Here is a 25,405-nt window from a genome sequence, read left to right on the forward strand (position 1 = left end):
GTCTTCCACATTGCTTCCCATTAATCTTCACTACACATCCCCAGTTCCTTATATGACTGCATTTATAGACCTATAACTATCCTGACCACTCTTCTCTTGAAGGACTCCATTTTTTTTTCAATGTTTTCCTTAAAATGAAAAATTGAGGGCTGGGGATATAGCTCAGTTGATAGAGTTCTTGCCTAGCATGCAAAGGCCCTGGGTTCAATCCCCAGCACCATAAAAAAATGAAATAAAATAAATTGAGCCGAATGTGGTGGCACACACCTGTAATCCCAGCAGTTTGGGCCTGAGGCAGGAGGATCACGAGTTCAAAGCAAGGCTCAGCAACTTAGTGAGGCTGTAAGCAACCTAGTGAGATCCTGTCTCTAATAAAAAAAAAAAATAAGAAGGACTGCTGATGTGGCTTAATGGTTAAGTGTCCTTGGGTTCAATCCCTGGTACCAAAAAGATTGAATCTCTTGTATCTAGAATATTCCCAACGTGGTCTCATAGGTAACAAAGCACACAATTTACAGGCATCCTAAGTTGGAATGGCTTCTTGGTCTTGCTGCTTATCCTCATGCAGGCTGTCAAAGATAACCAGAAACCCTGGTAAATATGGAGAAGGAGCTTCCTTAGTTTCAGTGTTTCCTCATCTACAAAAATGAGGATACAAAACTGACATCTCAAGGTTGTAAGGATTAGACATAAAATACATGAAGTGCCTGGGTCCTAACAGTTACTCAATAAATAATGTCAATTAATATTATGTAACATATATATGTATTAGTATTATTATCTAACTGCTCACAACAGACATCAGCTCCTAAAACAATATAAAACAACCTCTCTGAATATAGAATAACCTACATGCCAGGCCAATTTTTGTATGTAGATAGTACTAGACTATTTTTCCAATAAGGCTGTCACCCCTCATCAGCGGCTCTCAATATAGTGCCTTTTCTTCCCTGACAAAATCAGATTATTAACACTAAAAGCATTCTCTCTAGTTCTTCTCTAGGGAAAACAGATATCATTGTTTGAAAAAAACCCTGGCTGTTTTTCTTTCACTCTCAGTAAATTCCTCTATTCTTGCCACATATCTTACAGATCTGAAAATATCTACTTCCTTTTCTGCTTTGTTCCCTCCAGTCAGTGGGGTCCTAGATCCTCAATTGTGGGTACATCTTTTCTCAATTTTCCTTTGGATGATGCCTTCTGGTCCCTTGAAATTTACAATAGTGGGAGTATTTACACCATAGAACACAATAGTCAGGGTTATTTTTTTTTCCTACAGAGCCCGTTATTAAGCATTTAGCAGCAAAAGTCTGCTTCCAGCATTGATCTGCAATGAGCACATTGAGGACAGGGACTCTCCATCCCCAAGGTCCAGCAGAGAATAAGTAGGCTGTCATTATTGATGGATGGATGAACGCTTTTGTCGTCTGTCTCTTAATGCCTCTCTTATATGAAATGTGCCTTCTGTGCCCTGTTCTTGCTACCAGGTCTTTGAGCATAGATGTCCTTTAGCTGTTGATCAGAGGACCACTTCATGCAGACTGGATTAACCATCCATAGCTCTTTCTATCTGGGACATTCATCCACTATATTTGATCACTCTCTTCATCCAGAGAGGCTTGGGGGAATTCATCTGGAAGGAAGGAAATCTTGCCAGATTTCTTCAAGGAACACCTTGGTTTCCATATTAGGATTTCTCCACACATTCTTCCTTTCAATTCACAAATATATTGGACACCTGATATGGGTAAGACACGCCAGGATCTATGGAGACCACAGAGCTGCATATGCTATGGTTCCCACCTTCCAGGAGCTTCAAATTTCCTCAGGTACAGGAAATTTCCATAGATGAGGGAAAGTGAAGCAACGCAACTTTAGAGAAGGGGGAGATCATTTTCTTAATGATTCATTAACACTAGAGCACTCAGAACTGCCTCCTAGAGGAGATGCTTCTCTGCTGGCAGGGTAGGATTTTACTAGGAATAAAAGAACAGGTGGACAACTTAGGCAGTTTGCAATAGCAGAAAGAGAAGTAGGCCCAAACTCTGTGGGACCCAGCTAGCAGTCTTCCTTATCTACTCTCCTCTTTCCAAACCAAAGGAGACTTTCCTGAGTTAGCATTCCCAGTGACTTACACTCCAGCCTGCCAAGCCAACCAGAGGGCACCTCCTCTCCTCCCATCCTGGCTCTTTTATGCTTACATTCTAAAGGAGCATCACCACCCCATCCTTTCCAGGCTCTACAGGCCCCTGAGGTTGTTGGGAAGTTCATTGATGTTGTCTGCCTAATATCTCTGTCCTATTCCTTCGAAAAAGGGGTAGGGAGGGGAGAGGTAGTCAGGTGTATGCTAGTTACCTCTCTGCCCTTCAGTGACTATCTAAGGCTGTAACATGGAGCCCAGGCCTCCAGGGAGGCTACCCTCAGTTCCTGCTCACTGCCACCCCCAGCCCAATATAACCCCTGTTCAAGTGTGTCCAGACACAGTCCACTCCTTCCCCACTGAAACAGAAATAATGTTTTTGCTAGAAATGGGTCCAGTATTTCCTCTTTCCTCTTCAAGAAAGCTATGCTCTGCCCAAGTCTCTGACTCACTGAGAAAAGAAAGGACACCAGTATCATTCCCAGACCAACATCATACTACTGTTTAGCATCTTCTCTTTCATTCTGTTTACATCCTGTCCTAGTATCTCCAACTTCTAATGTCTATGCATTCCTTCATCCCACAAGCATTAATGGAGTATCTTCTCTGCTTCAGACATTTAGGAAAGCCTTATCCTCAGTCACATCATCCTTTTAGAACCCATCTTTCCTCTCCAGTCCCACGTTTCCATCAAACTACATTGCTTCTCTAACCATCTGACCATGTCCCTTTACCATCACCATCCCTACTCCCCTTGGAGTCCCTGGTTAAGCCCTAGCTCTTCCTTGAGGGAGCTGTGTGATCTCAGAAGGGCACTTAACCAACTTTTGACCTCATTGATTTATTTTGGTAATTCAGAGTGATCTCCAGTGTTCCATCTGCCCTTATCATTCTGATATTCTGTGCTTGGCCTTCATCCAATGACAGAATTCCTCTTTGAAAAGTCACTCTCGACTTCATGGTTGTCAATTCAAATGACCACAGGTCTAGTTCTAGATCATCTGACCCTCATGGCCATTGTACCATTGGGACATTCCCTCGGCCTCTGTAGCCTTTGTTTTTCTCATCCATAAAATGAGGTAGTTGGACTGGGTGATGTTGCAAGATGCTTCCGGTCTTTGATTCTGTGAAAGTACAGAACAGAGAAAAGAGAGAGAGGGAAAATAAGCAACTCTTTTGGGAAAGTGGACAGGAAGGAACTCATAGAGAAAGTGGCTTCTGTAGAGTTTTGAAAGAAAGGTAGAGTGTGATGGCAATGGAAAGTACAGGAGTCCTCAAGGGCATCTTGCCATTTTGGGACTGTGACAAGGAGTCTAAGCAAGGATCATCACTGGCTGATGAAGGACTATGAAGGGAGGTTTAGGCTGGCAACACCTGATCCCACTGATCCATCTAAACCTCACAAAAACACAGACAACCCAACCTGGGCCTGCTAATGAGATGTAATAGGAAGTACAAAGCCCCACTAATGAAGTGTTCTTTCCAAAAAAGCCAACTCTGTTCGAGGTTTTAGTGTAAAAAGACTAATTTAGTAAAATGCATGGGATAAATTAGGAATAATTAAAAAAAAAAAAAAAAGGCATCTCAGAGATGCAGTTAGCAAAGTCCAGAATCTGGGAAATACTATATTCAGCCTTACTCCTCAGAATGTGGTCCATGGATGTGAAGCATTAGCATCATCAGGAAATGTGTTACAAATGCAGAATCTCTGGCCTAACCAGACTTCTTGAATCCTCATTTTAATAAGACAAAACCCCCCCTGCATGATTTGCATGTATATTAGTGCTTGAACATCACTGCTTTCCAGGACAAATGACCCATTGTCTTCCAAAGAAAGTTAAAGAAAGACAGGAGGAAGGAAGTCAAAAAGGCAAACCAAGGAAAAAAAAAAAGAGGATTTATAGATCAAAAGAAAACCAAGAGCCAGATGTGGTGGCTTGGGAGGCTGAGGCAGGAGGATCACCAGTTCAAAGCCAATCTCAGCAACAGTGAGATGCTAAGCAACTCAGTGAGACCATGTCTCTAAATAAAATATAAAATAGGGCTGAGGATGTGGCTCAGTGGTTGAGTGCCCCTGAGTTCAATCCTCCGTACCACCAAAAAAAAAAAAAAAAAAAAACCCAAGAGATGTATCACTAAATGCAATATGAAGATCTTTTAGACAACTAGCTATTTTTAAAAATGAGAATATTGAGGAAATTTGAACAATTACGAGATGTTTATTGGTATTAAGGAACAGTGACAATAATGTTGGGCTAATTTTTAAAGTCATTTAAAGATACACAGTATTTATGGATGAAATGATAGAAAATCAGAGATTTGCTAAAAAGTAGTTCAGTAGGAATGGTGTGCAAAGAGAACCCAGTTTGATTTAAAACAGTATTAGCTGCAAGTTACTAATTGTTGCAACTGAGTTTTGGGGTATATGGGGGGTTATCATACTCTCTACTTTCCTGTGTGTTTGGAAATACCCATATTAAAAAAGATTTAAAAGAAAGACCAAGGCAGAGTCCCTTGAGGCCTGAGTTTCAACCCCAAACCAGCCTGCAGGAGGTCATTACCCAGAGAAGCCAGCCCAGCATGGGCTGTGAAACACATGTGCGCTCCAAACCAGAGAAAATCTTGCCTGATCTATGGCATGGAGAATTGAGGTTAGTTAGCAGGGAGAATTTCCTAGTTGCTAAAAACTGAAACAGGTCATCAAATAAATTGTGGGATCTCCTGCCCTGAGGACCTTCAGAATAGGATCAACATGGAGGAGGCTGCTTCCGCACTGTCTTTTCAGGTCACTAAGGCGGGCAGGCAGAAGGAGCACGAAAAAAACCCACATCGGGGCAGGGGAAGCATCAATGCCCTCCCTCCTTCACCTCTTCTGCTCTCTGTCCCTCTGAGGACAGAGAGTTGGGCGAGTCCAGGTTCTGCCCAGAATTATGGGATTGTAAGGATCCAAGACGTCAAGGGCAGGGTGGGGGTGGAGATGAATACGAATTCCCAGTGGTTTCACTGGCACATACTTACGCATTCCCCTCCTAACCTAGGGTCTAGTTACCTACGCATTGGCCCAACCGCCAAACAAGCCAACCATCCCAGGCTCCTAGAGAAACCCAAACTGGAGGTATAGTCTTGGCCAGGGGACCAAAGATGAACGTGGCCGACAGCTGCGGGCGAGCTCCAAGGGACCTGAGAGGAGGCGCGCGGGCCGCTCCGGCCTGCGCCCCTAAAGATTCCAGAACTGCTACCATGTGGACAGGAGTGGGGTTGGCCTTCGTGTACGCAGACTCCCACCTCGTGCCCGAAGAGCCTCCCGGGACCTAGGCGGCCCGACGTCGGGTACCTGGCAGCCGGCGCACACCGGAAGCACGATTCGAGCGTGTGCGCTCTGGCTGCTCCGGACAAGAGCTCTCTGTTCAGCTGCACACGCGGCTATAAATACCTGGTGCCGCAGCAGCGCTGCCTCTCCTTGGAGCCGGGCCTGGGCTAGGATGGCTAGTGGCGTGGAGCGCGCGGGGACCGCCGCCCTCTTTGCTGTGTCCCCAGGAGACGCCGTGGTAGGAGCAGGGGGAGGGGGCCGGATGACGTCATGGAACAGTTGGAGGATTTAGCTCAGGAACCCGCCGGGACCGCCCTTCCATTTAGGCTGACTGTGTTCCACTCTGGGCTCCACTTTCTCAGATTGAGCACACAGCCTTCCACCTTTCCCGAAAGCTGGGGTTCTGAAGGAAATCAGTGTATGATGGCTAGGCCCGAGAACTCCGGAAAACAGGCACACAGGCGTGGGCTGCCACCAGCACAGCCGGTTAAAATGCTTCCAGCAAAGCCTCAAGTAGTGACGAACTATGCCTCAAGGCACAGGGATTGAGGATACTGTAATAATAATGCAGATAGTTATGGAGTGTCGCTGCCTTCCCGAGACCAGTCAAACCCCGAGATAGATAAATCTGTTATTCCCCCTCCCCATTTTACAGATAATAAATTAAAGCTCAGAGAGGTTAAGAAACCAATCTGGAATCACATAACTGTCAATTGACAGAGCCAAAATGTAATCCATATCTCTGCCTCCAGCCCACATATATACTTTTCCAGATACTACATTGTTTCTCACTTTTCAAGTGGGTGCATTTCAAGGGCTGCAACATCAGCCATCAAACAGACCCCAAGTTCCTACTGCTTGCTCTGATTGCCTCATTACAGAGCAAGACCCGGTAAGAATAATGAGAAGTGGGTAGATTTATCAGAAAGCAGAGTGAGGACTGTCTCCTTTCCCAAGAAGAGGTTAACAGGGCCTGGGGAGGTGGCTCAAGCCGTAGCGCGCTCTCCTGGCATGCGTGCGGCCTGGGTTCGATCCTCAGCACCACATACAAACAAAGATGTTGTGTCTGCCGAGAACTAAAAAAAATAAATAAATATCAAAAAATTCTCTCTCTCTCTCACACACTCTTTCAGTTAAAAAAAAAAAAAAAAAAGAGGTTAACAGTTGACCAGGTTAATAGCTAGCACTCCTAGTTGGTTATGATTAAAGGTGGAAAAGACAGAGTATATTTTTAAATAGAGTAGGGAAGGAAGGTGACTGTGGGATTTCTTTTGCCAAGGAGTGTGCTATGGTTTTTTCTTTTCTTTCTTTCTTTTTTTTTAACAAACCTGGCTCAGAGACAAGATATAATAATACTAATATCCAACACTGATGTGCCAGGCACAGCTCTAAGCACTTACAAGATAGAGCAGTAGTGGGAGATTTCAATTATTCAAACAACAGCTGGAAGTTTAATTTTGCTATAAGTCTAGCATCAGCACAAATCCCGATTTGCCTCACTGACTCATCTCCAGAGTAGGATCTGGCATCTGATGCCTGGGTTTGCATCCTAGCTCTGCTGGGTGTACAGTGGCAAGTTCTGTGGCCTTGAGCAAGCACCTTTGTCCCAGGAGACCTGTCTGTTGAGGGTAGCAATAGTGACTCACACCTTCATTGTGCTCATGGGAGGATTCCAAGGGGTGTTGTAGGTGAAGGGCCAGCCCAGCACCCAAGGAAGCTCTCACCATGCATGAGCTGCTGATGTTACGTCTTCCAAGTAAGGGTGCTGTTTCAACCAACAATGCATAAATTGAGGTGATGTGGAAGTAATGATGACTAAGAGACGACTTCTGGTCTAGGAGAAGATAAGGAAAAGGAGACAATGCTGGGCTCATTTCAAGAGTGTGGAGAAAAGTGTGACTTCATGAACTCTAGCCTAAATTCCTAACTAGGAATATGTGTATGAAGGATAGAAGGGTAGAGGGCATTCCAAAATAAATTTCTAACTAGTCATTAATCATATTGAGAAGAAAAAGGAAAGGAGTTTGCTTTGGGTTTTTAAGTCACTGTGACAACAGCAGGGAGCTCTAGCTGAACCCATCCTCTAAGGGAACTTGTGCACATACACGCAGAAACAGGGTGTGTGCAAGCACCTGGGTGTGACCACACAAAAGCAACTCACATCTCTGAGCCTGGCTCAGGCAAACTTAAGGCCAAGCAGAATGACAGACAATGTTCAAAGCAAAACAACAAAAACGTGGAAAGCAACACTCAATAAGGACTCTGCCGGTATGTAAGAGTTCTGTCTTTTCCAGAGTAGTAGCCCTAAACTAAAAATGAAAGAACAGATGCTGAAGCCCAGTGTAAATCAACAGAGACTTAACTGACCTTGGGAAATACACATACATTTGAATCCAAGTTGCTGGATAATCCTCTAGATGTTATTCAGGGCCCACTTTGGCAATTCTAGAAAATGGAGTTGGTTCTATCTAATGAGAAGCAAATAGACATGTCCCAGTTTTCAAAAATAAGAAAAGGGGATATTCTGGAAACACATGGATTTCATTCCTATCCCTGGCAAGATTCTAGAATATGTAATTAACACAGATATTAGTGTGTTAATATGAGTTCTCTTATTTCTTTCCTTTTAGAGGTCGTAAGGGAGTCATTTAGAAAATCTTATTTGATCTCAGCATAATGTCTTATGCTTTGATGGAAAGAACACTGACTTGAGGTCTGGAGACCTGGATTTTAATCTATTCTACCATTAATTAATTAGATAACCACAGGGAAGTTTCTTTCCCTCACCAGGTCTCATTTATGAAATATGGGACATGTTCTCTTAGGTCCTGCTCACTAAGTTCCTTGATTCCACTGTGTAATGAAAACTGGGCTGGTTAGATACAGTTCAATCAGAATGTGCAGCCCCAGTAGAACAGTCACATTCTAAGGACTGCCCGTGTACCATGAATGGGACCAAGGAAAGAAACTGGTCCCTGGTTTTGCCTTATGTACTCATGTTAATGACTTAATCCCCAAATGATAAGAGAGCTAGGACCAAGGGTCACAAAATGAAGATTTGATTGGACTGGAAGAGTTTGGGACCTTTCAAATTATCCAAATGTCTGGAGGTCTGGAGTTGAGGGGCTGCCTCTGATAAAAGTCAGATGAAATTAATTAACATAAATGCAAAGTTCTATGTCGAAGCTATTTTTTTTAAAAGGCTGCACAACTGGGCATGGTGGCCCACCTCTGTGAGTCCAGCTACTTGCAAGGCTGAGGGAGGAGGATCACAAGTTCAGGTCCAACCTGGGAAATTTAGCAAGACCCTATATCAAAATCAAAATAAAAAAGGCTGGGAGCTTAGCTTAGTGCTAGAGCAGCCCTGGGTTATATCCCCAGCAGCCTCTGCCCCAGGGGAAAAAAACCTATACAAGTGCAACTTAGGGAAGAGCTGGCTTAGAAATAGATCATGGGATAAAGGTTCAGGTGACTGAGATGACTACCCATTTAAACCGAAGGGATGCCATCATCTAGCTGTTAATGAAAGGGCTAGCATAGCTGTCATTGTGGGTAATGATATGGGTAACGGTAGGGGGTAACCCGTATTGAGCTCTTACATGGGCTTTACACATTGTCTCATTTTGGGGACATGACAGTGTCATAGAATTCCAGTCCTGGTCAGGGCTGGTCTCATTGCCGCCTGCCCCATCAGTCCTGTTTTGAGTGTTATTCTCAGTGCTGGGAGTCTTACCAAGTCGGTTGGAAACAAACTGGAGCATGTACAAAATAGGACAGCCAAAATGAGAAAGGGTCTGAAAACCAAGTCTGGCAGGAAAAGGTTAGGAGAGTGGACAGGCTCAATCGGACAGGCTGCACAACTGCTGTGGTGTGGAGGGAGGAGGCAGAAAGGAGTCCTCCAGCTTAGGCTCCGACTGCCTGCTGTCAGATCTGTGTGTTTCCACAGCCATGTGCTGTTGAGCAAGTGACTTAGCTTCTTCTGTGCCTCGGTTTCCCCACACATAAAGAGAGGTTAGTCATTGTAGATTATCATGAAGATAATCAAGGAGATGTGTATAAAAGCTAATGTGGCACATGGCAATGCTTCATCCATATGCACAGTGATGGTGGTGATCATCAGTGTGGCTGCTGGGCTGCCCCTATGGAGGAGAAAGGACATCATTCCACCTGGCTTCAGAAAGAAGAACAGGACCAGTGATCAGAAGCAAGAAAAAAAGAGAGAATGTGGGTCCATATAAAGAGACCTTTCAAATTATCCAAATGTCTGGAGGTCTGGAGGGAGTTGAGGGGGCTGCATCTGATAAAGAGTGGGAACTCTCTGCAGCCCAAAGGCAGCACCACGGATCTCTTTTTCTTCCTTCAAAGCTACTAATAACATCACAGGGCCCCACCCTCATGACCTCATCTCATCCTGGTTACCTTCTCAAGTCCCCACCCCTTAATTCTGTTACAGTGGCAAATAACTTTCAACATGAGTTTGGGAAGAGACCTTCAAACCTTAGTAGTTGGCAAACTTTAGAGTGTATAGTAGATTTTTTTGTCATATGATTTTGACTTTACTTTTCTCACAATAATCAAGATAAAGGGTATGGACTTTGTAGTCAAATTCTCCACATTTGAATCCCTGCTCTGTTATTTCTTAGTTGTAAACTTGGATAATATAGTTCATCCAGTTGGTTCTTCCAAAACATAGTAAGTTACCCACAATCCTAAGGAATGAGGATCAGAGCTAATACATTTCTGCTGTGTTGGTAAGCATTATGCCAAGGTGGGCTGACACTAGAGGCTATATATATGAGATATACAAGGCTTTTCATGCCTGGTGAGAAATCTAGTGGTAGAGATTGGTTGAATAAAGACACTCTGCAAGTTTATGTGTCAAATTTATACTTACAATTCAGATATGAAAGACAGGCAAATTCTTAAAGACTTCCAAAGACAGGCAGGATAAAATAAGAGGGAAAAGAGGGAATAATAATTTTTATTCTTGTCTTTTTTTTTTTTTTGTACCAGGAATTGAACCAAAGAGCACTTAACCATTAAAGCCCTTGTGTGTGTGTGTGTGTGTGTGTGTGTGTGTGTGTGAGTGTGTGTTGCTGGGGATTGAACTCAGGGTCTTGTGCATGCGAGGCAAGCACTTCACCAACTGAGCTATATATCCGCAGCCCAAGTCTTTTTTATTTTTTATTTTGAGACAGGGTCTCTCAAAGTTGCTGAGGCTGACCTTGAACTTGCAGTCCTCCTGTCTCAGTCTCCCAAGCTGTTGGGATTATAGGCACGCACCATTGAGCTGGGCTTTTTTTTTTTTTCCTTTTGCTTGTTGAGTATATACTCTGTTAAGTTCTGGAATCGATATTCCTATACATATTTATAGTGATTAGGAAGGGGCAGAATTGATGGTAATGAGGTTGGAATGGAGAACTGTTTGGCAATTAACTTGGGAACTATCCCTAGAGCATTTCTAGACCCACTGAAATCTTGTGCTGTCTTCCCCAGAGCTGACTCAGGACTGGCTCCCCATCTCACTATAGTGGTTAAAGCATTAGACCTACTTAAGATTTGGTTTCTGACAATGGCAGGGTGGTAGCTGAAAAGACCCCCCTCCCCCACACACACTTCTAGAACACCTTAGGTTGAAGTCCACTGGCCTTTTCTGTCTGTCCCCAGTGTGACGGAGTGGAGGTGGACCTGAGCAACATCTTCCTTGAAGGCATTGCCATTCTCAACATTCCCAGCATGTATGGAGGCACCAATCTCTGGGGAGAGACCAAGAAGAACAGGGCTGTGATCCGGGAAAGCAGAAAGAGCATCACTGACCCTAAGGAACTGAAATTCTGTGTCCAAGGTAAGCCAGACATGAGGACAGTTGCTCTAGACCATGTCCCTGTGGAAGGTGGGCCAGCAAAGCATCTCAGGACCTATAGCAGGCTCTTCTGTAAGGTCTGACAGCCCACCAAGGACCTGGTACCCTGGGAGTGTGGTGACCCATCATCCCTGGTGTTGCAAAGCTTACAACCTAATTGAGAAAACAAAATTTCTAATAAGGGGGGGACTGATAGTTATCAAACCAAGGGACTCCGTAAGATTAGATGTCAAACGCTGCTCCTGTAGTTATCAGAGTTCTCCAATGTCCATATCCAAAAGTCAATTCTCAGCCCTCATTTCACTTCACCTTCATTCAAACCCCACGGATCACCCCCTTGTCCTGGAAACACTTTGTATACTTGGCTTCGAGGACTCCACTTACTAGTCACTCCTCTTCATTCCCTGTTCTCTTGGCCTTTTGATGCTGGAGGGTCCCCAGGCAGGATCCTAGATCCTCTTTTCTGTCTGTACTTGTTTCCTTGGTGACTTCATCCAGTTGTGAGGCTCTATTTAAATATCCCATGTGTGCCCATGATGACTCCAAGCCAGTCTGGCCTCCTGATGTGTCCTGCATCCTTTCCTGCACTTCCCTGGAGAGGATAATGGACATAGCAAGCTCCATGTGTTCGAGGCTGAACTCCTCTGTCTAGCCCATCCTGTGGTAACTCCAGCCTCCATAGCCCTCTAGTCAAAGCATTGGCACCACCTTCCATGCCTCTTTTGTGTGTGTGTGCATGTGTGTGTGTGTGTGTATGGTGCTGGAGATTGAACCCAGGGCCTTTGCATGCAAAGCAAGCAGTCTACCAACTGAGCTATATCCCCAGCCCCCTCCATGCCCTTTTTACCTCACATCTCACACCCAGTCCATGAGAAAACCTACGAGCTCAACTTTTCAAAAACATCAGGGTCCAGCCACTTCTGAGCCACTACTTTCTGTGTCCTGTATGACTGACTACAGGTCCTCTGCTCCTCCCTGAGCTGAACACAGTCTGTTCTCACCACCACACCAGAGATCCCTGTAAAAACATTAGATTAGGACACTCATCTGCTCAAAATCATGCTGTGGCTGAATAAAAGGCTAAGGTCCTACAGTAGCCAATAGGCCCATATTGTCTGGCCTTCCACCACCTTCCAGACCCCATCTTCTGGGACCCCTCCTTCACTTTCCCTGGCTCCTGTACATAGTGGGTTGCTTCCATGAACCCATTATTCATTCACTCTAGAAAAACCAGGCAGTATACCTCAGAGGCCACCTGCTGGGCCCTTTGATTGTAACCCACCAGAATACAGAAAGTGCCCTTAAGATGACTTTCACTCCAACCCCTTATCGGCTACCTCCACAAAGATCTGAACAGAGATTCAGGCTAAACTTCTGGCACCTTGGTTCCTCTGTCAACTGTTGGATCTTCCTGGGTTCTCAGTGGCCTGGGGAGCCCCAGGAAAGAGACCATGTTGCTGGTGATCCCTGCCAGCAGCCGGGGAACTGAGTTCTAGTCCAAGTGTTGCTACCAGTCTAGTTATTGGCATCTCAGATTTCTTTGCTGTGAAATCTACTTCTCATGTAAACCTTTGATAGCTGGATAGATGGGGTTGAACTAGATCACCAGTTCTGAATCCCGGCCTTCCTGTTGAAAATGACCTTATCCATCTCTGGGTTGGTTCCTAGGAATCTAGGTTTGTCTTGTGCTCCCTGGATGACCCTGGTGGGCTGCCAGGTTTGAGAACCACTTATAGAGACAGACACATGCCCAGAGTGTTTTCTAGCGTTCTGTGTTCTCTGATGTCCCAGGATATAATTGCTAAGGTTGGATGTAATCCCACCAGTAGGAGACAAAGCTTGGCTGACCCTCGGAGGGTGGGGTTCCTTGCTTCACACCCATCTTAGACAATCAGGTTGTTATATTCCAGGGCGAGGTCATCAAGAAATATCATCTCCACACTTTGTCCTTTAAGAAGACTCAGGAATTTTTGTTTCTGTTGCCCTCTTAAGGCCCTTTTCTTTGGCAAAATAAACTTTTCAATTTGTATAAATTATTAAACAGAATAATGCATTCCTTCTTCCTCCCTTGGCAGGGGAAGTTGTGGGTGCTAGCAGAGGGTGGGGGAAGCACTGGAGATTGTAGAACGTTCCTGCAAATTTTCCCACCCTGGTGATCTCAACCCCCATACTGGCATCCAGCCCTGTCAGAACAGAGAAGGGAGTGAGCATAGCAGAGCCCTCCCCTCTTCCCACCCCAGGGCTTGGGGAAGCGTCTGAGGTCAGGTTCTGGTTAGGACTCAAGGTCAGCCTTCATCTTCCCCTTAAATGTCTGATCTTTAAGTGTCTGATATTCATCTTCCCCTTCTTCAAGAGAGAGTGAAGTATCTGCTGATCACTCTTGACCGTTATGTACAGGAACTCTCTTCCACAAATCCCCCTTTCCTACCCCCAAAAATGTGCTTTCAGGGCTAAAAATGAAGCCACTTCCTGTTCTTTAGATGAAGACATGAGCTGATCAAAGTGGAGGCCAAGGAGGGGCCCTGGCTTCTGGGCTTTGCAGAGACACCAACCCTAAGCTTCCTTCTTATAAGGGCCATGATCTCATATAAGTTGAGTTGCTAATGGGAAAAGCTAACAGCACCTATTTTGGTGGAAAAGCATTGACCTGGGAGTTGGGAGATCCAGGTTCCAATCCAGACTCTGCCTCTTACCATTGTGTGTGACCTTGGGTGCATCCCATCACCTTCTTGGATCTCAGTCTTCTTCTCTGTGAAATAAGTCTAGCAATCACTGATCAGAATTGAAGTATAGTCATATTTTGGTCAACATGGATTTGGGGGACAGAAGTGTATACAATTTTTTTTTCTTCTTTCCATGACTTTTACCCCAGGATTTATAGGCTGGGAGGGAGCTCTCTCTCTGCAGGGTCTTCATTTGTTAGGATTTCTTCCTCCTTGGAAGTTTCACTGGGACTGGAGGAGAGGGAGAAGTCAGGAGAGAATAATGGGAGTGAAGGATGTGCACACAGGAGGTGGAAGAGGGAATGGCCTTAGAACAGGTTGCGGTCAGGTCTCTGATAGTAGATCTGTCTTTTTCGGAAAAAAAACATTCGAGTAAGAAAGTCATGGAATGTGTTCTGTAAACTCATTGGCTGGTGGAAAAGCAATAATGCACACAGAGAAGCACCCGGCTTGCAGCTGGATAACCTGGGTTTAATTTTTGGCTTTATGCTTTCTATTTATAAAAGCTTGGAAAGTTAGATTACATCCCTGAGTCTCAGCTTTGTCATCTATAAAATAACCATGAAAATATCTAGCTTGTTATGAAGCTGGTGCATGTAAAAGCCTGGACCACAGTATAAGCTCAAACTTTGGGGAAAAAATTTTTTTCTCCTCCTCTTTAATTCCACTTTATTTTTTTAATGAATTAATTTATTTAAAAAATATATATGTATATGTATATACACCACAAACACACACACACACACACACACACACACACGGGATTTAACCCAGGTATGCTTTAGCACTAAGTCACATCCCCAGCCCTTATTTATTTATTTATTATTTTTAATTTTGAGATAGGGTCCCATTAAGTTGCTTAGGGCCTCACTAAGTTGCTGAGGCTGGCTTCAAACTTGTGATCCTTCACATCAGCCTCCCAATTCCACAGGATTATAGGCATGCACCCAGCTTTAATTCCATGTTAGGAATTTTACCTGGCTTTAATTCCATGTTAGGCTGAAGCATGCCAGTCAATTTCTGGCTTTGAATTTCATGTCTTTAGCATTATAATCTACCTACATTGCCACTAGGAAACAGCAGAGCTCCTGCAAACCAACCCAACTTTTGTCCTAGCTTATTAAACTTATACCCCTCAATTGTAATTACTGTTTCCTTTTCTAGACTTTTCAGATTCCAAAGATGGAGGCCGGGGGCATTAATCTTTGTCTCTCCAGTGGCCACCCCAAGCAGTTACTCAAAAAAAGAAAGAATATTAGATGAGTGAGCACATGACATGGGTTATTTTTAGTTTTTGAAACAACAAAAATAGTGTGAAGTAATCTTTTGTTTTTATATTTCATTGTGGCTTGCAAATAATTTTGCATGAATTAGTTTAATATAATCCTAACCAGAAGCCCATGAGTAATGTCATACCCAGCCAATTTCATATCCCATTTCGTAATTGGGAAAAAACAGAAGCCCAGAGAAAGGGCAGGACATATGTAATTTATGTCCAGGGATAGAATCAGAACCAAGACCCTAGCCTAATCTCCAGTGGCTAGTATCCATCTAGAAAATTTATTAGGCTACTGAGTGTAACGCAAACACCATCTCTCAGAAATAGGAAGCATTTAGACCCAGTCCAAAGAAAAATTCTGCATCTATTTTTTGAAATTCTACTCCTCTTGCAAGGCGAGGTCTAAGGGCCATCTCCTCCTGGAGCCCCAGAAGTGAAACCAGCCTCTAAATTCTTACAGCACTGGCTTTTGCCTTCCATCTCACCAGCACACTGATCATGGGTTGCCCTGTATCAGAGGCAGCCAGAGATGTGTATCCTCACACTTCTCCCCAACCCATCCCTAGAAAAGGTGTTTGTCACCTGTGTCTCTTTCCAAGCCTACCACCCGGGCTCACAGTGCTCTATAGAAATGTCTGTTGGAGGGAGGGAGAAAAGGGAAGGACTCTTGCCTTCCTTCTGCCAGCACTGTGCGCATGCGTACAGCAGATCTGGAGCAGGACAGTAAAAATAGGAAATGAAAATTTGGGAGGAGAAGAAGTCTTAGGAAGAGTTAACCTGTGCATATTTGTGAGGTTAAGAATTTAGTTTTGTTACCGCTGTTGACCGGTGACGAGTCCTTGCTTCCCCAATGTTGAAGAATAACACCAGAGAAGCATGCCGAGGCAAGGTCAGAGTGGAAAATTAGAAGTTTATTAAAGGACAGCAGAAAAGACTTCTCCCGGAGGAAGAAGGGGACCCAAGAGATGGAATCCGTGGAAGTGCGGTTGTCTCTCCATTTTATAGTTCTCAATGATGGAATGTAGGTGGGAAGGCCCGAAGGGTTGGGACACAGATGGGCCAAAGAAGTAATCTGGGCCTAAGTAATGAGTCAGCGTCTTCAGGTTTGCTGTTCATTAACATTTCTTTGGGATGGGCTATCTTCAAATCTGTTGGGGGCTGTTTCCTGGACTTCATTAACATTCCGAGAGTTGCTCAACTTCCGGGAATTCATTCTCAGCATGGCCTCCATTTTAGATTTCACTCGATATTAGACCCGATTTACCTAACTACACTGACTACCTAATTTTAAATCTAGCTTCAGTTTCACGGAGCCATTAGAAACTCATTTGATGAGTAAGATATGCTAACCATCTTCTCATAAGTAATTCAGATAGAGCTCAAAGGACCTGCAATTGAGAGTCCCTGTGAGGAAGAGACTCACCACTGAGAGTTCAAGCCCCAGGCCTCCCTGCAAGCTACAGAACCTGGAATAAGCCAGGACCTTCTCCAGGTCTCTTCAACATTTACCACGTGGAACAATTCAGCATTGTTTTGAGGGTTAAGTGAGATCATCCTTGTAGAGCACTTAGAAGAGTGCCTGGAACTTGATGAGCTCTTAATCAACAGTAATCGGAATTATTGTTTGATAATTAGCATGTGACCCCATTTAGAACTTTACTCTTTTGACTTCTACTATGGGAATTGGTCTAGAATAACCATAAACTACCAGTGGCTAGAACAGCCTGTAATCCTAGGGCTCTTTAACTGGCACTGCACTCAAGTGTGTCTGGTGTTGCTGCCAGGGTGGGGGTGACTCCTGAGCTGCTGTCCAGAGAAGTAAGGTGAAGCCAGAGGGAGCCACGCCTTGAATCCAGGTGAAGCCCTAAGCTGGACCAGTCCCCAGGAGGTTGAGTGAAGCTGGGAGCTCTACCATTGTTCCTCTGTGGCTCCAGCCCAAAATGTAAATGCAAGACCTCCTATAACTTTCTCCAATTCTTCATTGAGCTTCACACCTGCTGAAGCCAGCCTCCATGCTGTGCTCCCCACACCTGGCCCCTCTGGTTACCACAGATGTCATTTCTTGTCATCCTGTTTGAACTGCAAATGAGTGTCCTGAACACAATTCTAAACCAGTAGGGCAGCATCTCCCTAGACTGTCACTAAATAATGTTTGCAATTGTTCTTAAGCAAAGACAAGGAGACAGACACTTTGGGTATAGGGTTCACTTTGAGTCATTTTCCCAGTGGTAGAAACAGGTTTTCTGTCAGATCATTCAATATATACTTAGGAAGTACCTAACAAATGCCAGGCACCAGGTTTGGTAAACAGGGCTCCCCTCACAGGGAAATGTCAAAGCCTGGCTTTAATAAAATAATTCCATAGATAGGCATATGATTAGGGACTGTGGTAAGTGCTAAGAAGAGTCACATGGCTACCCAGGAACGGCAAGGCCAGCCAGCCTATGTGTAACTTGCAGGTAGCCTGTGGCCACACTAACCTGGCACAAACCAACTGACACAGGTATTCTCCAGGCACATGACTGCAGCTATCAGATCTGCCCTCCCAGGTGTGGAAGCTCTGTCTGGAAAGGGGGAAACCTTCCCATTGCAATGCCCATTGACTCTGCTACTGTGCAAGGTCATGTAGTTTTATCACCTGCACTCTGTGCCCACGCAGATTTTAAAAATTGCATGAACTATGCCCTCCATCCTAAAGCAAGGGAATGGGATGCCAACCAACCATCTCTCAGTATCACACTCCACAGCAAAGAAGGAGAGAGAGCTCAGCTGAGACACCCCAAATAATTTTGAGCACAAGGGTTCATTGTTTCTTGTGACTTTCTTGTCACTTTTATAAAGCCATAACAGAAGGTGCTCTTGGGGGTTCAGGAGCTGTCCAGGGTTGTTCCCAATTTTCCCATGCAATGAGGTCATATAGGGAGCAATAGTTACCCAATACCCTTTGGGGTTGAGAGAAAATTAAAATGTTCCTAAGTTGTGCACTTCACAGAGGTCGCTCTGCCCAGGTCTCTCCTGTGGATTGAGACAGAGCAAGGCAAGTGACTCCTAAAAAGTCTCAGGGGTCTGGGGGTATACACTAGAACTCCCCTTGACGCTGGGAAGTAACCATGGCAACATACGTGTCATTCCTGCTAAATATTTGCAGACCTATAGAGAGGTTGCTTTGCTTTTCATAGGAAGTCACAGCTTGGTCATTCAGTCCATCAAGCAGCCCACACTGTAATCAATATGACCCAAACTTGTCATCATCCCCTCCCTCTTTACAAACCCTCTCCCTCTCCTATCCCCCACTGGCTTCCCCATAGCCACATGTTCCCTGTGGTTCAGGCTAAAGACCCGGGGTCATGCATTTCCCCTCACGTGGTGTCTTTTCACCAGACTGTGAGCTCCTAATAGAGCTCAGATGTCACAGTGCTTCTGTACTCCTGTGCCTGCCAGTTTCTGAGACCTCAAAGGGGCTTACAAATATTAATTGACCAAAAGCACCTGTCAGGAGCACATGAAGCGGTGAGTTAGGGAATTTTTTTTGAGTTGGTCTCGCAGCAAAATGGAATTTATGTGAGCAATACTGGCATGTCATATCCCAGTGCCTCTCTGCCAGCATCAGCCTATGTGGTAACTCGGCGGGGATTGGGGGGGGGGAGGGATGCCTCCCATCCTCCCTTTTCCCTTCCCTGAAGCCCCTCTTGATCCCGGCTAACTCTACATCAAGCGGTAGCTGTGGTCTGTTTCCACAGACATCTCGTGGCATCAGGCAGGAGCTGCCCTGCTAGACTCTGCAGGGTTAGGCCAGGTATGTTTTTACAGCTTCCAAATGAAGGCCACACAAAATGGTTCTCAAATGCCAGTTACTATAGAAACGGTGATGTTTTCTATGTAGTATTGAAACACCAGAGTCATAGGCCTCTCAAAGATTTGGAGATCATTTTGTCCTCTAGATAAGGAAAGAGAACCTGCAAGATGAAGAGGCTTGCCCATGGCCACATCCAGACTGAAACGCAGGTCTTTTAGCTTAGAACGGTCCTCAGACCTCTCAAGCAGGAGCCAGCAAAATTTTTCTGTAAAGGAATATGTTAGCACAAATGACGGACACTCATGAAGGCAAGAGATGGGAAGCAAACCTCAGGTCAGCAAGCTTTGCTTTGGTGGAACCTGGCACATAGGGCTGAATCAAGGGTCTGGGTTATTTAGGCTTAGTGAAAGGTGCAATAGGAGGGTGATTCCTGGGGTTCATTGTAATGGGGTCCCGCTGGGACAGGAATGCGAATAGGGAATTTGTTGTAATGGGATCAGCTGACCCATTAGGGTGGTGGTTCAGGTGCCAGTCAGGTGCAGCTCCTTTTGTGTTCCTTCACTCTGGCTGAGGTCTGGGCCTTTAGGGAAAACATCCTTGGACTTATTTTCTATAGTAACTGTTAAAATAATTAGGTTTTGTGTACCATACAGTCTTTGATGCATCTACCCAACTCTGTTCACTTAGCATGAAAGCAGCTCTAGACAATCTATAAATGAATGGGAAAGGCTGTATTCCAATAAAACTTTATTGACAAAGACAAGTAGCAGGCTGGATTTGGTCCTCAAGCCATGATTGACCAATTCCTGCACTAGATCTTCAAATGGCCTGTAAACCAGGAGCACAGGCTTTGCCAGGGTGTATGTCAAAATGTGAACTCCCAAGGCCCACAGAGTAGATTCTGCATTTCCACAAGATCCCCCGGTGGCCAGTGGACACTGATATATGAGAAACACTGTGCTGTTGGGCCTGGCTACACTTCCTAAGAATACCAAGAAAGAAATTTTATAGATCAGAAAAATGAAGCCCAGGCAGGTTTTAATTGACCTACCCCAGGTCAGTTGGTAGATCTGGGACTAGAGCCCAAATCCTAGTATTCCACACATGGAATTTCTTCTACACACACCAGAGTACCTGCCCTGACCCCACCCCAACCTCCCCATTTCTGGCTGGCCCTGACCCAACTCAAATTCACTGGGATTCCAAGGGAAGCAGTGGGGCATTCTTCCCCAGCTGACTTATGAATGAAAAGGACTGCAACTCCAGCTGTGTCTCCTCCTCCCCCCACACCCCTCTCCAAGCCCAGGGAGGGGCGGACCTGGTTGAAATGTGCCTCTTGAGGCTGCTCACCACCTGCAGAGGGAAACTTGCTCACACAGGTTCAAGCCAGAGTGAGCTCCAATTTTATTCCTGCCTCCGGAGGTCTGCTGCTCAAAATAGAACCACAGAGCCAAGGAAGCTTCCACTTTTCACACAAAGAAGAAAATTCTAGACTAGGTTTCTTAGCAGAACTAGACACCTCAGTTTTACCTCTTCTGCTGCCTGCTCTTGGTTCTCAAGCCAGTCCCTGTTCCCCTATAGCAGCTCTTGGAGCATTTAACATTGGGCACCTCCTAGATCCGTCCCATGGCAAAACACCATTCTGGCCACAATTTCTGCCATCTGAATACTGGGTTTCTCTTTGGTCTGTTTCTATTTTATGCAACAAATATTTGTTACGTTGGGCATGCCTACAATCCCAGTGGCTCTGGAGGGCTGAGGCAGGAGGATCTTGAGTTCATAGTTAGCCCAACTCAGTGAGACCCTGTCTCTAAATAAAATACAAAAAAGGTCTGGGGATGTGGCTCAGTGGTTGAATGTCCTGAGTTCAATCCCTGGTACTTCCCTCCCCTCCAAAAAAAAATTTTTGTCTTAAGTCAGTTTGGGCTACCATAAACTAAATGGCTTAAACCACAGAAATTGATTTCTCACAGTTCTGGTAGCTGAGAAGTCCAAAATCAAAATGCCAATTTGGTTCTTGGAGAGGGCCTGCTTCCTTGTTTGTAGGCAGACTCTTCCTGCATACTCACACAGAAGGATCATCTCTGTCTCTTAGAAGGGCACTAATCCCTTTCACAAGAGCTTCATCCCCACGACTTAATTACCTTCCAAAGGTTCCCAAATTGGGAGCCAGGGCTTCAAATATGAATTTGGGACTGCTATTCAGTCTCTAGAAGTATTTAATCTTCTTAATCAACGAACAAATGAGTACTGGTATTGTTCATTGAATACCTAGTTATGGGACAAAACTATTTCATATTTAATTATTTAATTCATTTTATGTCTGAGGACATAGGTTCAGTGGAGTTCAGGGATTAGACTGAAATCACACAGATAATGTGATAGAGCCAGATTCACACTTGTTTTTAAGTACCCTAAGATGTCCCAGGTGCTGCAGAGATGAAGCCTGAATACCACGTGGTCCAGTGCTCAATAAGTTCACAATCCGCTTGTGGCCAGCACAGTGTTTTGCTGTGGGATAGGCCTCAGGTAGTGCCTACCAATTTTTTATACAAGCCAGTGAAGTAAGAGAGTCAGTGCACACCATAGGAGCGTGAGTTCTAAGAAAACGTGTTTCTCCTTTAGAACTCGATCCCCAGTTACTGAGGACTGTGCCATGCACCTCATAAGCAACCAAATATTTGATTGAATGAATGAACAAGATAGAATGTATGTGTGCTAGTAGTTAGAGCTGGAAAGGATTTGAAAAGAGAGTGAATGAGAAAAAAATGGAGCATGGGCTGGGACACTAGCCCCCAGAAGTGGTGCAAGTTCAGAAGACTAGGAAGACGGACTGTTGAGTAATGGCATAGAGTTTGTGCACAATCCTGTGAATCCTAGAAGGCTAATGCAGAATGCACATTGACAATTCTAAGGATTTGATTTGGGAGTCAATGGTCCAAAAGGAAGAAAGGACAGAAGACATCAGTAAGTGAGAGATAGACAAAGAGGATACTGCTCCCTGGATATCAATTCCTCCCTCCCCACAAAGCACCCAACAGAATCTCTGCTTCTTTGGTGCGCAAGTTCAGCCTTCTGCCAGCCTCCCCGGCTAAGGCACACCCTATTGCCAGAGCCTCCTGTTGGCAGAATGGATGCCTTCAGTAGGGACTTGTGTTTCTTTCTACCTCCAGTACACTGCCAACACAATCTCTTCCCATTTTGGTGCGTGTACCCACTAACCCCAGAGAGTCATAGGAGACTCATCACAGGTATTTCTCCAGTTGTTGGATCAGGATCAGCCAGAAATGGAGAGGTAGGGGAAGGTACTGTGTGTAGGAACAGAAAAAAATTCCTAGGTTTGGAAAATAGCACTTGGGCTATAGTCCCAGATCCACCAATTAATGTGACCTTGAACAGATCAGTTAACCTCTCTGGGCCTCATTATTCTAAACTATAAAGAGTCTCTCAGTGGTCTCTATGGTTTGAATATTTATCCTTGCCCAAACTCATGCTGGGATTTAATTGCCATTGTAACAGTATTAGGAGGCGGGGTCTAATGCGAGTTGCTGGTGTTAGGTGCTTAGGTCATTAGGGTCCCACCCTCATGAATGGATTAATGCTATTATCAGGGGAGTGTTATCTTTGACCTATGATTGATTTGGTCAGATCCCTGCAATGTATATATAAGCTCTGCCTGACGATCAGATTTAAGTTGAATTGGAAAGTTCATCACTAATTGATTTATTATATATACTATACCTGGGATTGAAGCTTCTTCAGCTGAGTGGGTAAAGTAATTCCAGATAACACATCAGCTAGCATTTTATCTTCAAGCCAAAGAACTCAACCTTCCTTTTAAGATCACGTTGCCAGAACGTCTTCCTGAGAGGAGTGGAGAACAGGCTCACCCGACTCCACACTCACCTCCCAGTCTGCAGATGTCCTATCACCCTAAGGCACTTTTTCTCTGACTCCTGACCTTTAATCTGAGTCTCTTCTTTGAGTCAGACAGTCTGGGTTTGAATTCTGGCTTTACCCCACACCAAATGTGTGATATTAGGCAAGATTCTTGACCTCCCTGGACTTCGAGGTTTGTTTTTATGTTGAGACAGTAGTTTCTAACAGTGTTGCCATAAGAATCAAAAACAAATAAAAACTTTGCCAAGCTCCAGACCTGCCCCAGAGTCTGTGCCCAGCAGTTGTCCTCACTGGAACCACCAGGTCAAATTCCTGTAGCTCCACAGCCTCCGAGCCTCACCAGACATCTCACCCTTGGATTCTCCCACAGGCATGATGAAATCAGACCCTTGGTGCACAGCCATATCCATCAGAGCCTTTCTTCCTGAGAAATTTTCTACCATGTAGCTCTTTAGACACACACCCGTTCCCTTCTGAAGCACCTGACTCTCCTCCACAGAGGTTTAGAAGCCCTCCTCCCCCATATTCTGCTCCTTCATCAGAGGCCTGGCCAACCCCAGAGGATGAAGCCACATGGAATGGGGTAGGGGTCACAACTTTCCCAACCCACTCCCACACAAGCAGGCCTGGAGGAACCAAGGACAATATGGCAGTCATGTGCCGCACTGAACTCGCTGGGGATTTCTCCTCCCTCCGTGTAAGGTTGCACGAGTGTTCAGTCTTCTGCTCAACGTGAAGACTGCTGCCAATCTGCTCTCAACCCAGTCAGGAAACCAACCCCCACCTTGGCTTCTGCTTCCTACCTGTCTGCAGCAGGATTATGCAGAGTCAAAGCCCACTTGAAGCCCTCAGGTCCCCTTTAGGCCTTGCCCCTGAGAGTAGAAGAAACCTTAGTTCCCATGCAACAAAGAGTCGATGCCCAGCAGGACCAGGGATATTAAATCCATGCATAAAAGTTTTCCAGAGCCCACTCTGCTCCTTGCTTCTCTCAGGAACAACCCCACCCCCACCACAACACACACGCACACGCACGCACGCACGCACGCACGCACGCAGCAGCAGCAGCAGCACAGAAAGTAAGGAACTCATTTTTCAAGCAAATGACTGGGCTTTCTTCATGTTTTCAATTAAAAAAAAAAAGTAGGGGCACTTCACTTGCTAGGAGGGGCAGTCACCCTCAAGTCTCAACATCTCAGTGTCTTTTGCCCTTTACAATGTCTCTGCTTTTTCTCTTCCTGAGAGCCCTCTCCTCCTTGTCCTACCCATCCCTCCTCCCCCATGCCCTCTTCCTCCTCCTTCTCTGTTACCTTCTGTGAGTTACATTAATTACCATCTACGGAAGGCCATGCACTCACCCCATGTAGCAAAGACAGAACTTCCTGAGGACATCCCTTTATAAGGAAACATAAAATCACAATGACAGCAACTGTTTCCTGGGGGCCTTCCCCATGCAGCTCCAGTGGGATCCAGCCCGGACACTGATGGCATCACTTCTAAACTCACATCCACCCTGTCAGTGAGTGATTATCTCTACATTCATATAAAGGGCAGATTCAGAGAAGTTAAGCAATTTCCCCCAAATGACCAGTGAGTGGCCTAGGAATAGGATTCAGATCCAAGTCTGTCCAGGGCTCACACTCTTTGCTTTGCAAATTGCTGTAAGGGTACCTTTCTGCACTGGTTTACAGAATGCCAAGGAAGGAACCCATCGGCCTGTTTGTTGCCAGCAAGGGGCCCTCTGCCTCTGTTCTCTAAAGGAAGCATTAGTTGCAAATTATTTTTCAGGTTAGTTATGGTTGGGATACCTGAGGGCCTGCTGCCTTGACAGCCAGATGGGAACATGGTGGCAAGAGGGATCCAGTTTGGCCAGTTACAGTCTCGCTTCCTTTTTATGCCCAAGGAACCCCAGAACTGCCTCCCCTGCAAAAGATCAGGAAACAGACTTTGGGGTTCTTTCCATTTCTCCAACCTGGGCCTTTTCAGACTGCAGTGTTTCTAAACTGTGCTTTAGCCAAGAGCCGTGTTTAATCTGTGTGACCGATCCCAGCGGAGCGCTTAGAAGAACTGATCAGTGCCCGGCTTTGTTGGACTTCGGGTGCCTGAGCCGCCAAGGGCACATGTCCCATGTACATGGAAATTTGGAGGCAAGAGAGGAGCCTGAGGCGATGCCCATTGCAGCCTTGGCGGGCCCAGTCTACAGGGAGGCCTGCCAGCAATCGCTCACCTGTCTAGACTGTGGGGACTGACCCAGCCCCACTGCAGAGCAGAACGAGTTGTGTCTTTTCCTTCCGAGGAGGGTAACAAGGTTCCACACACCTCCAGCACACACCAGCTCCTCAGTAGCAATGATCACAGACATTTCTGTTTACAGAACACCTTCACACTCTTTATCTC

At 45.3% G+C, this 25,405-nt stretch overlaps 1 protein-coding gene across 4 annotated transcripts in view; it reads left to right on the top strand.

Annotated features, from left to right (window-relative positions):
* Dgkg (diacylglycerol kinase gamma) overlaps positions 1-25,405 on the top strand; it is a 211,850-nt gene that overhangs the window by 151,524 nt on the left and 34,921 nt on the right. For all 4 annotated transcript variants that reach the window (XM_058585080.1, XM_046462616.2, XM_058585082.1 and 1 more), the window contains one exon: positions 11,118-11,295. In XM_058585080.1, coding sequence (XP_058441063.1) covers positions 11,118-11,295 — 178 coding nt within the window. The remainder of the gene's footprint in view (positions 1-11,117; positions 11,296-25,405) is intronic.

This window comes from Marmota monax, unplaced genomic scaffold (assembly GCF_021218885.2).
Source record: "Marmota monax isolate L192 unplaced genomic scaffold, Marmota_monax_Labrador192_F-V1.1 WCK01_AAM20220418_F8-fsc00100, whole genome shotgun sequence".
Lineage (NCBI taxonomy): Eukaryota > Metazoa > Chordata > Mammalia > Rodentia > Sciuridae > Marmota > Marmota monax.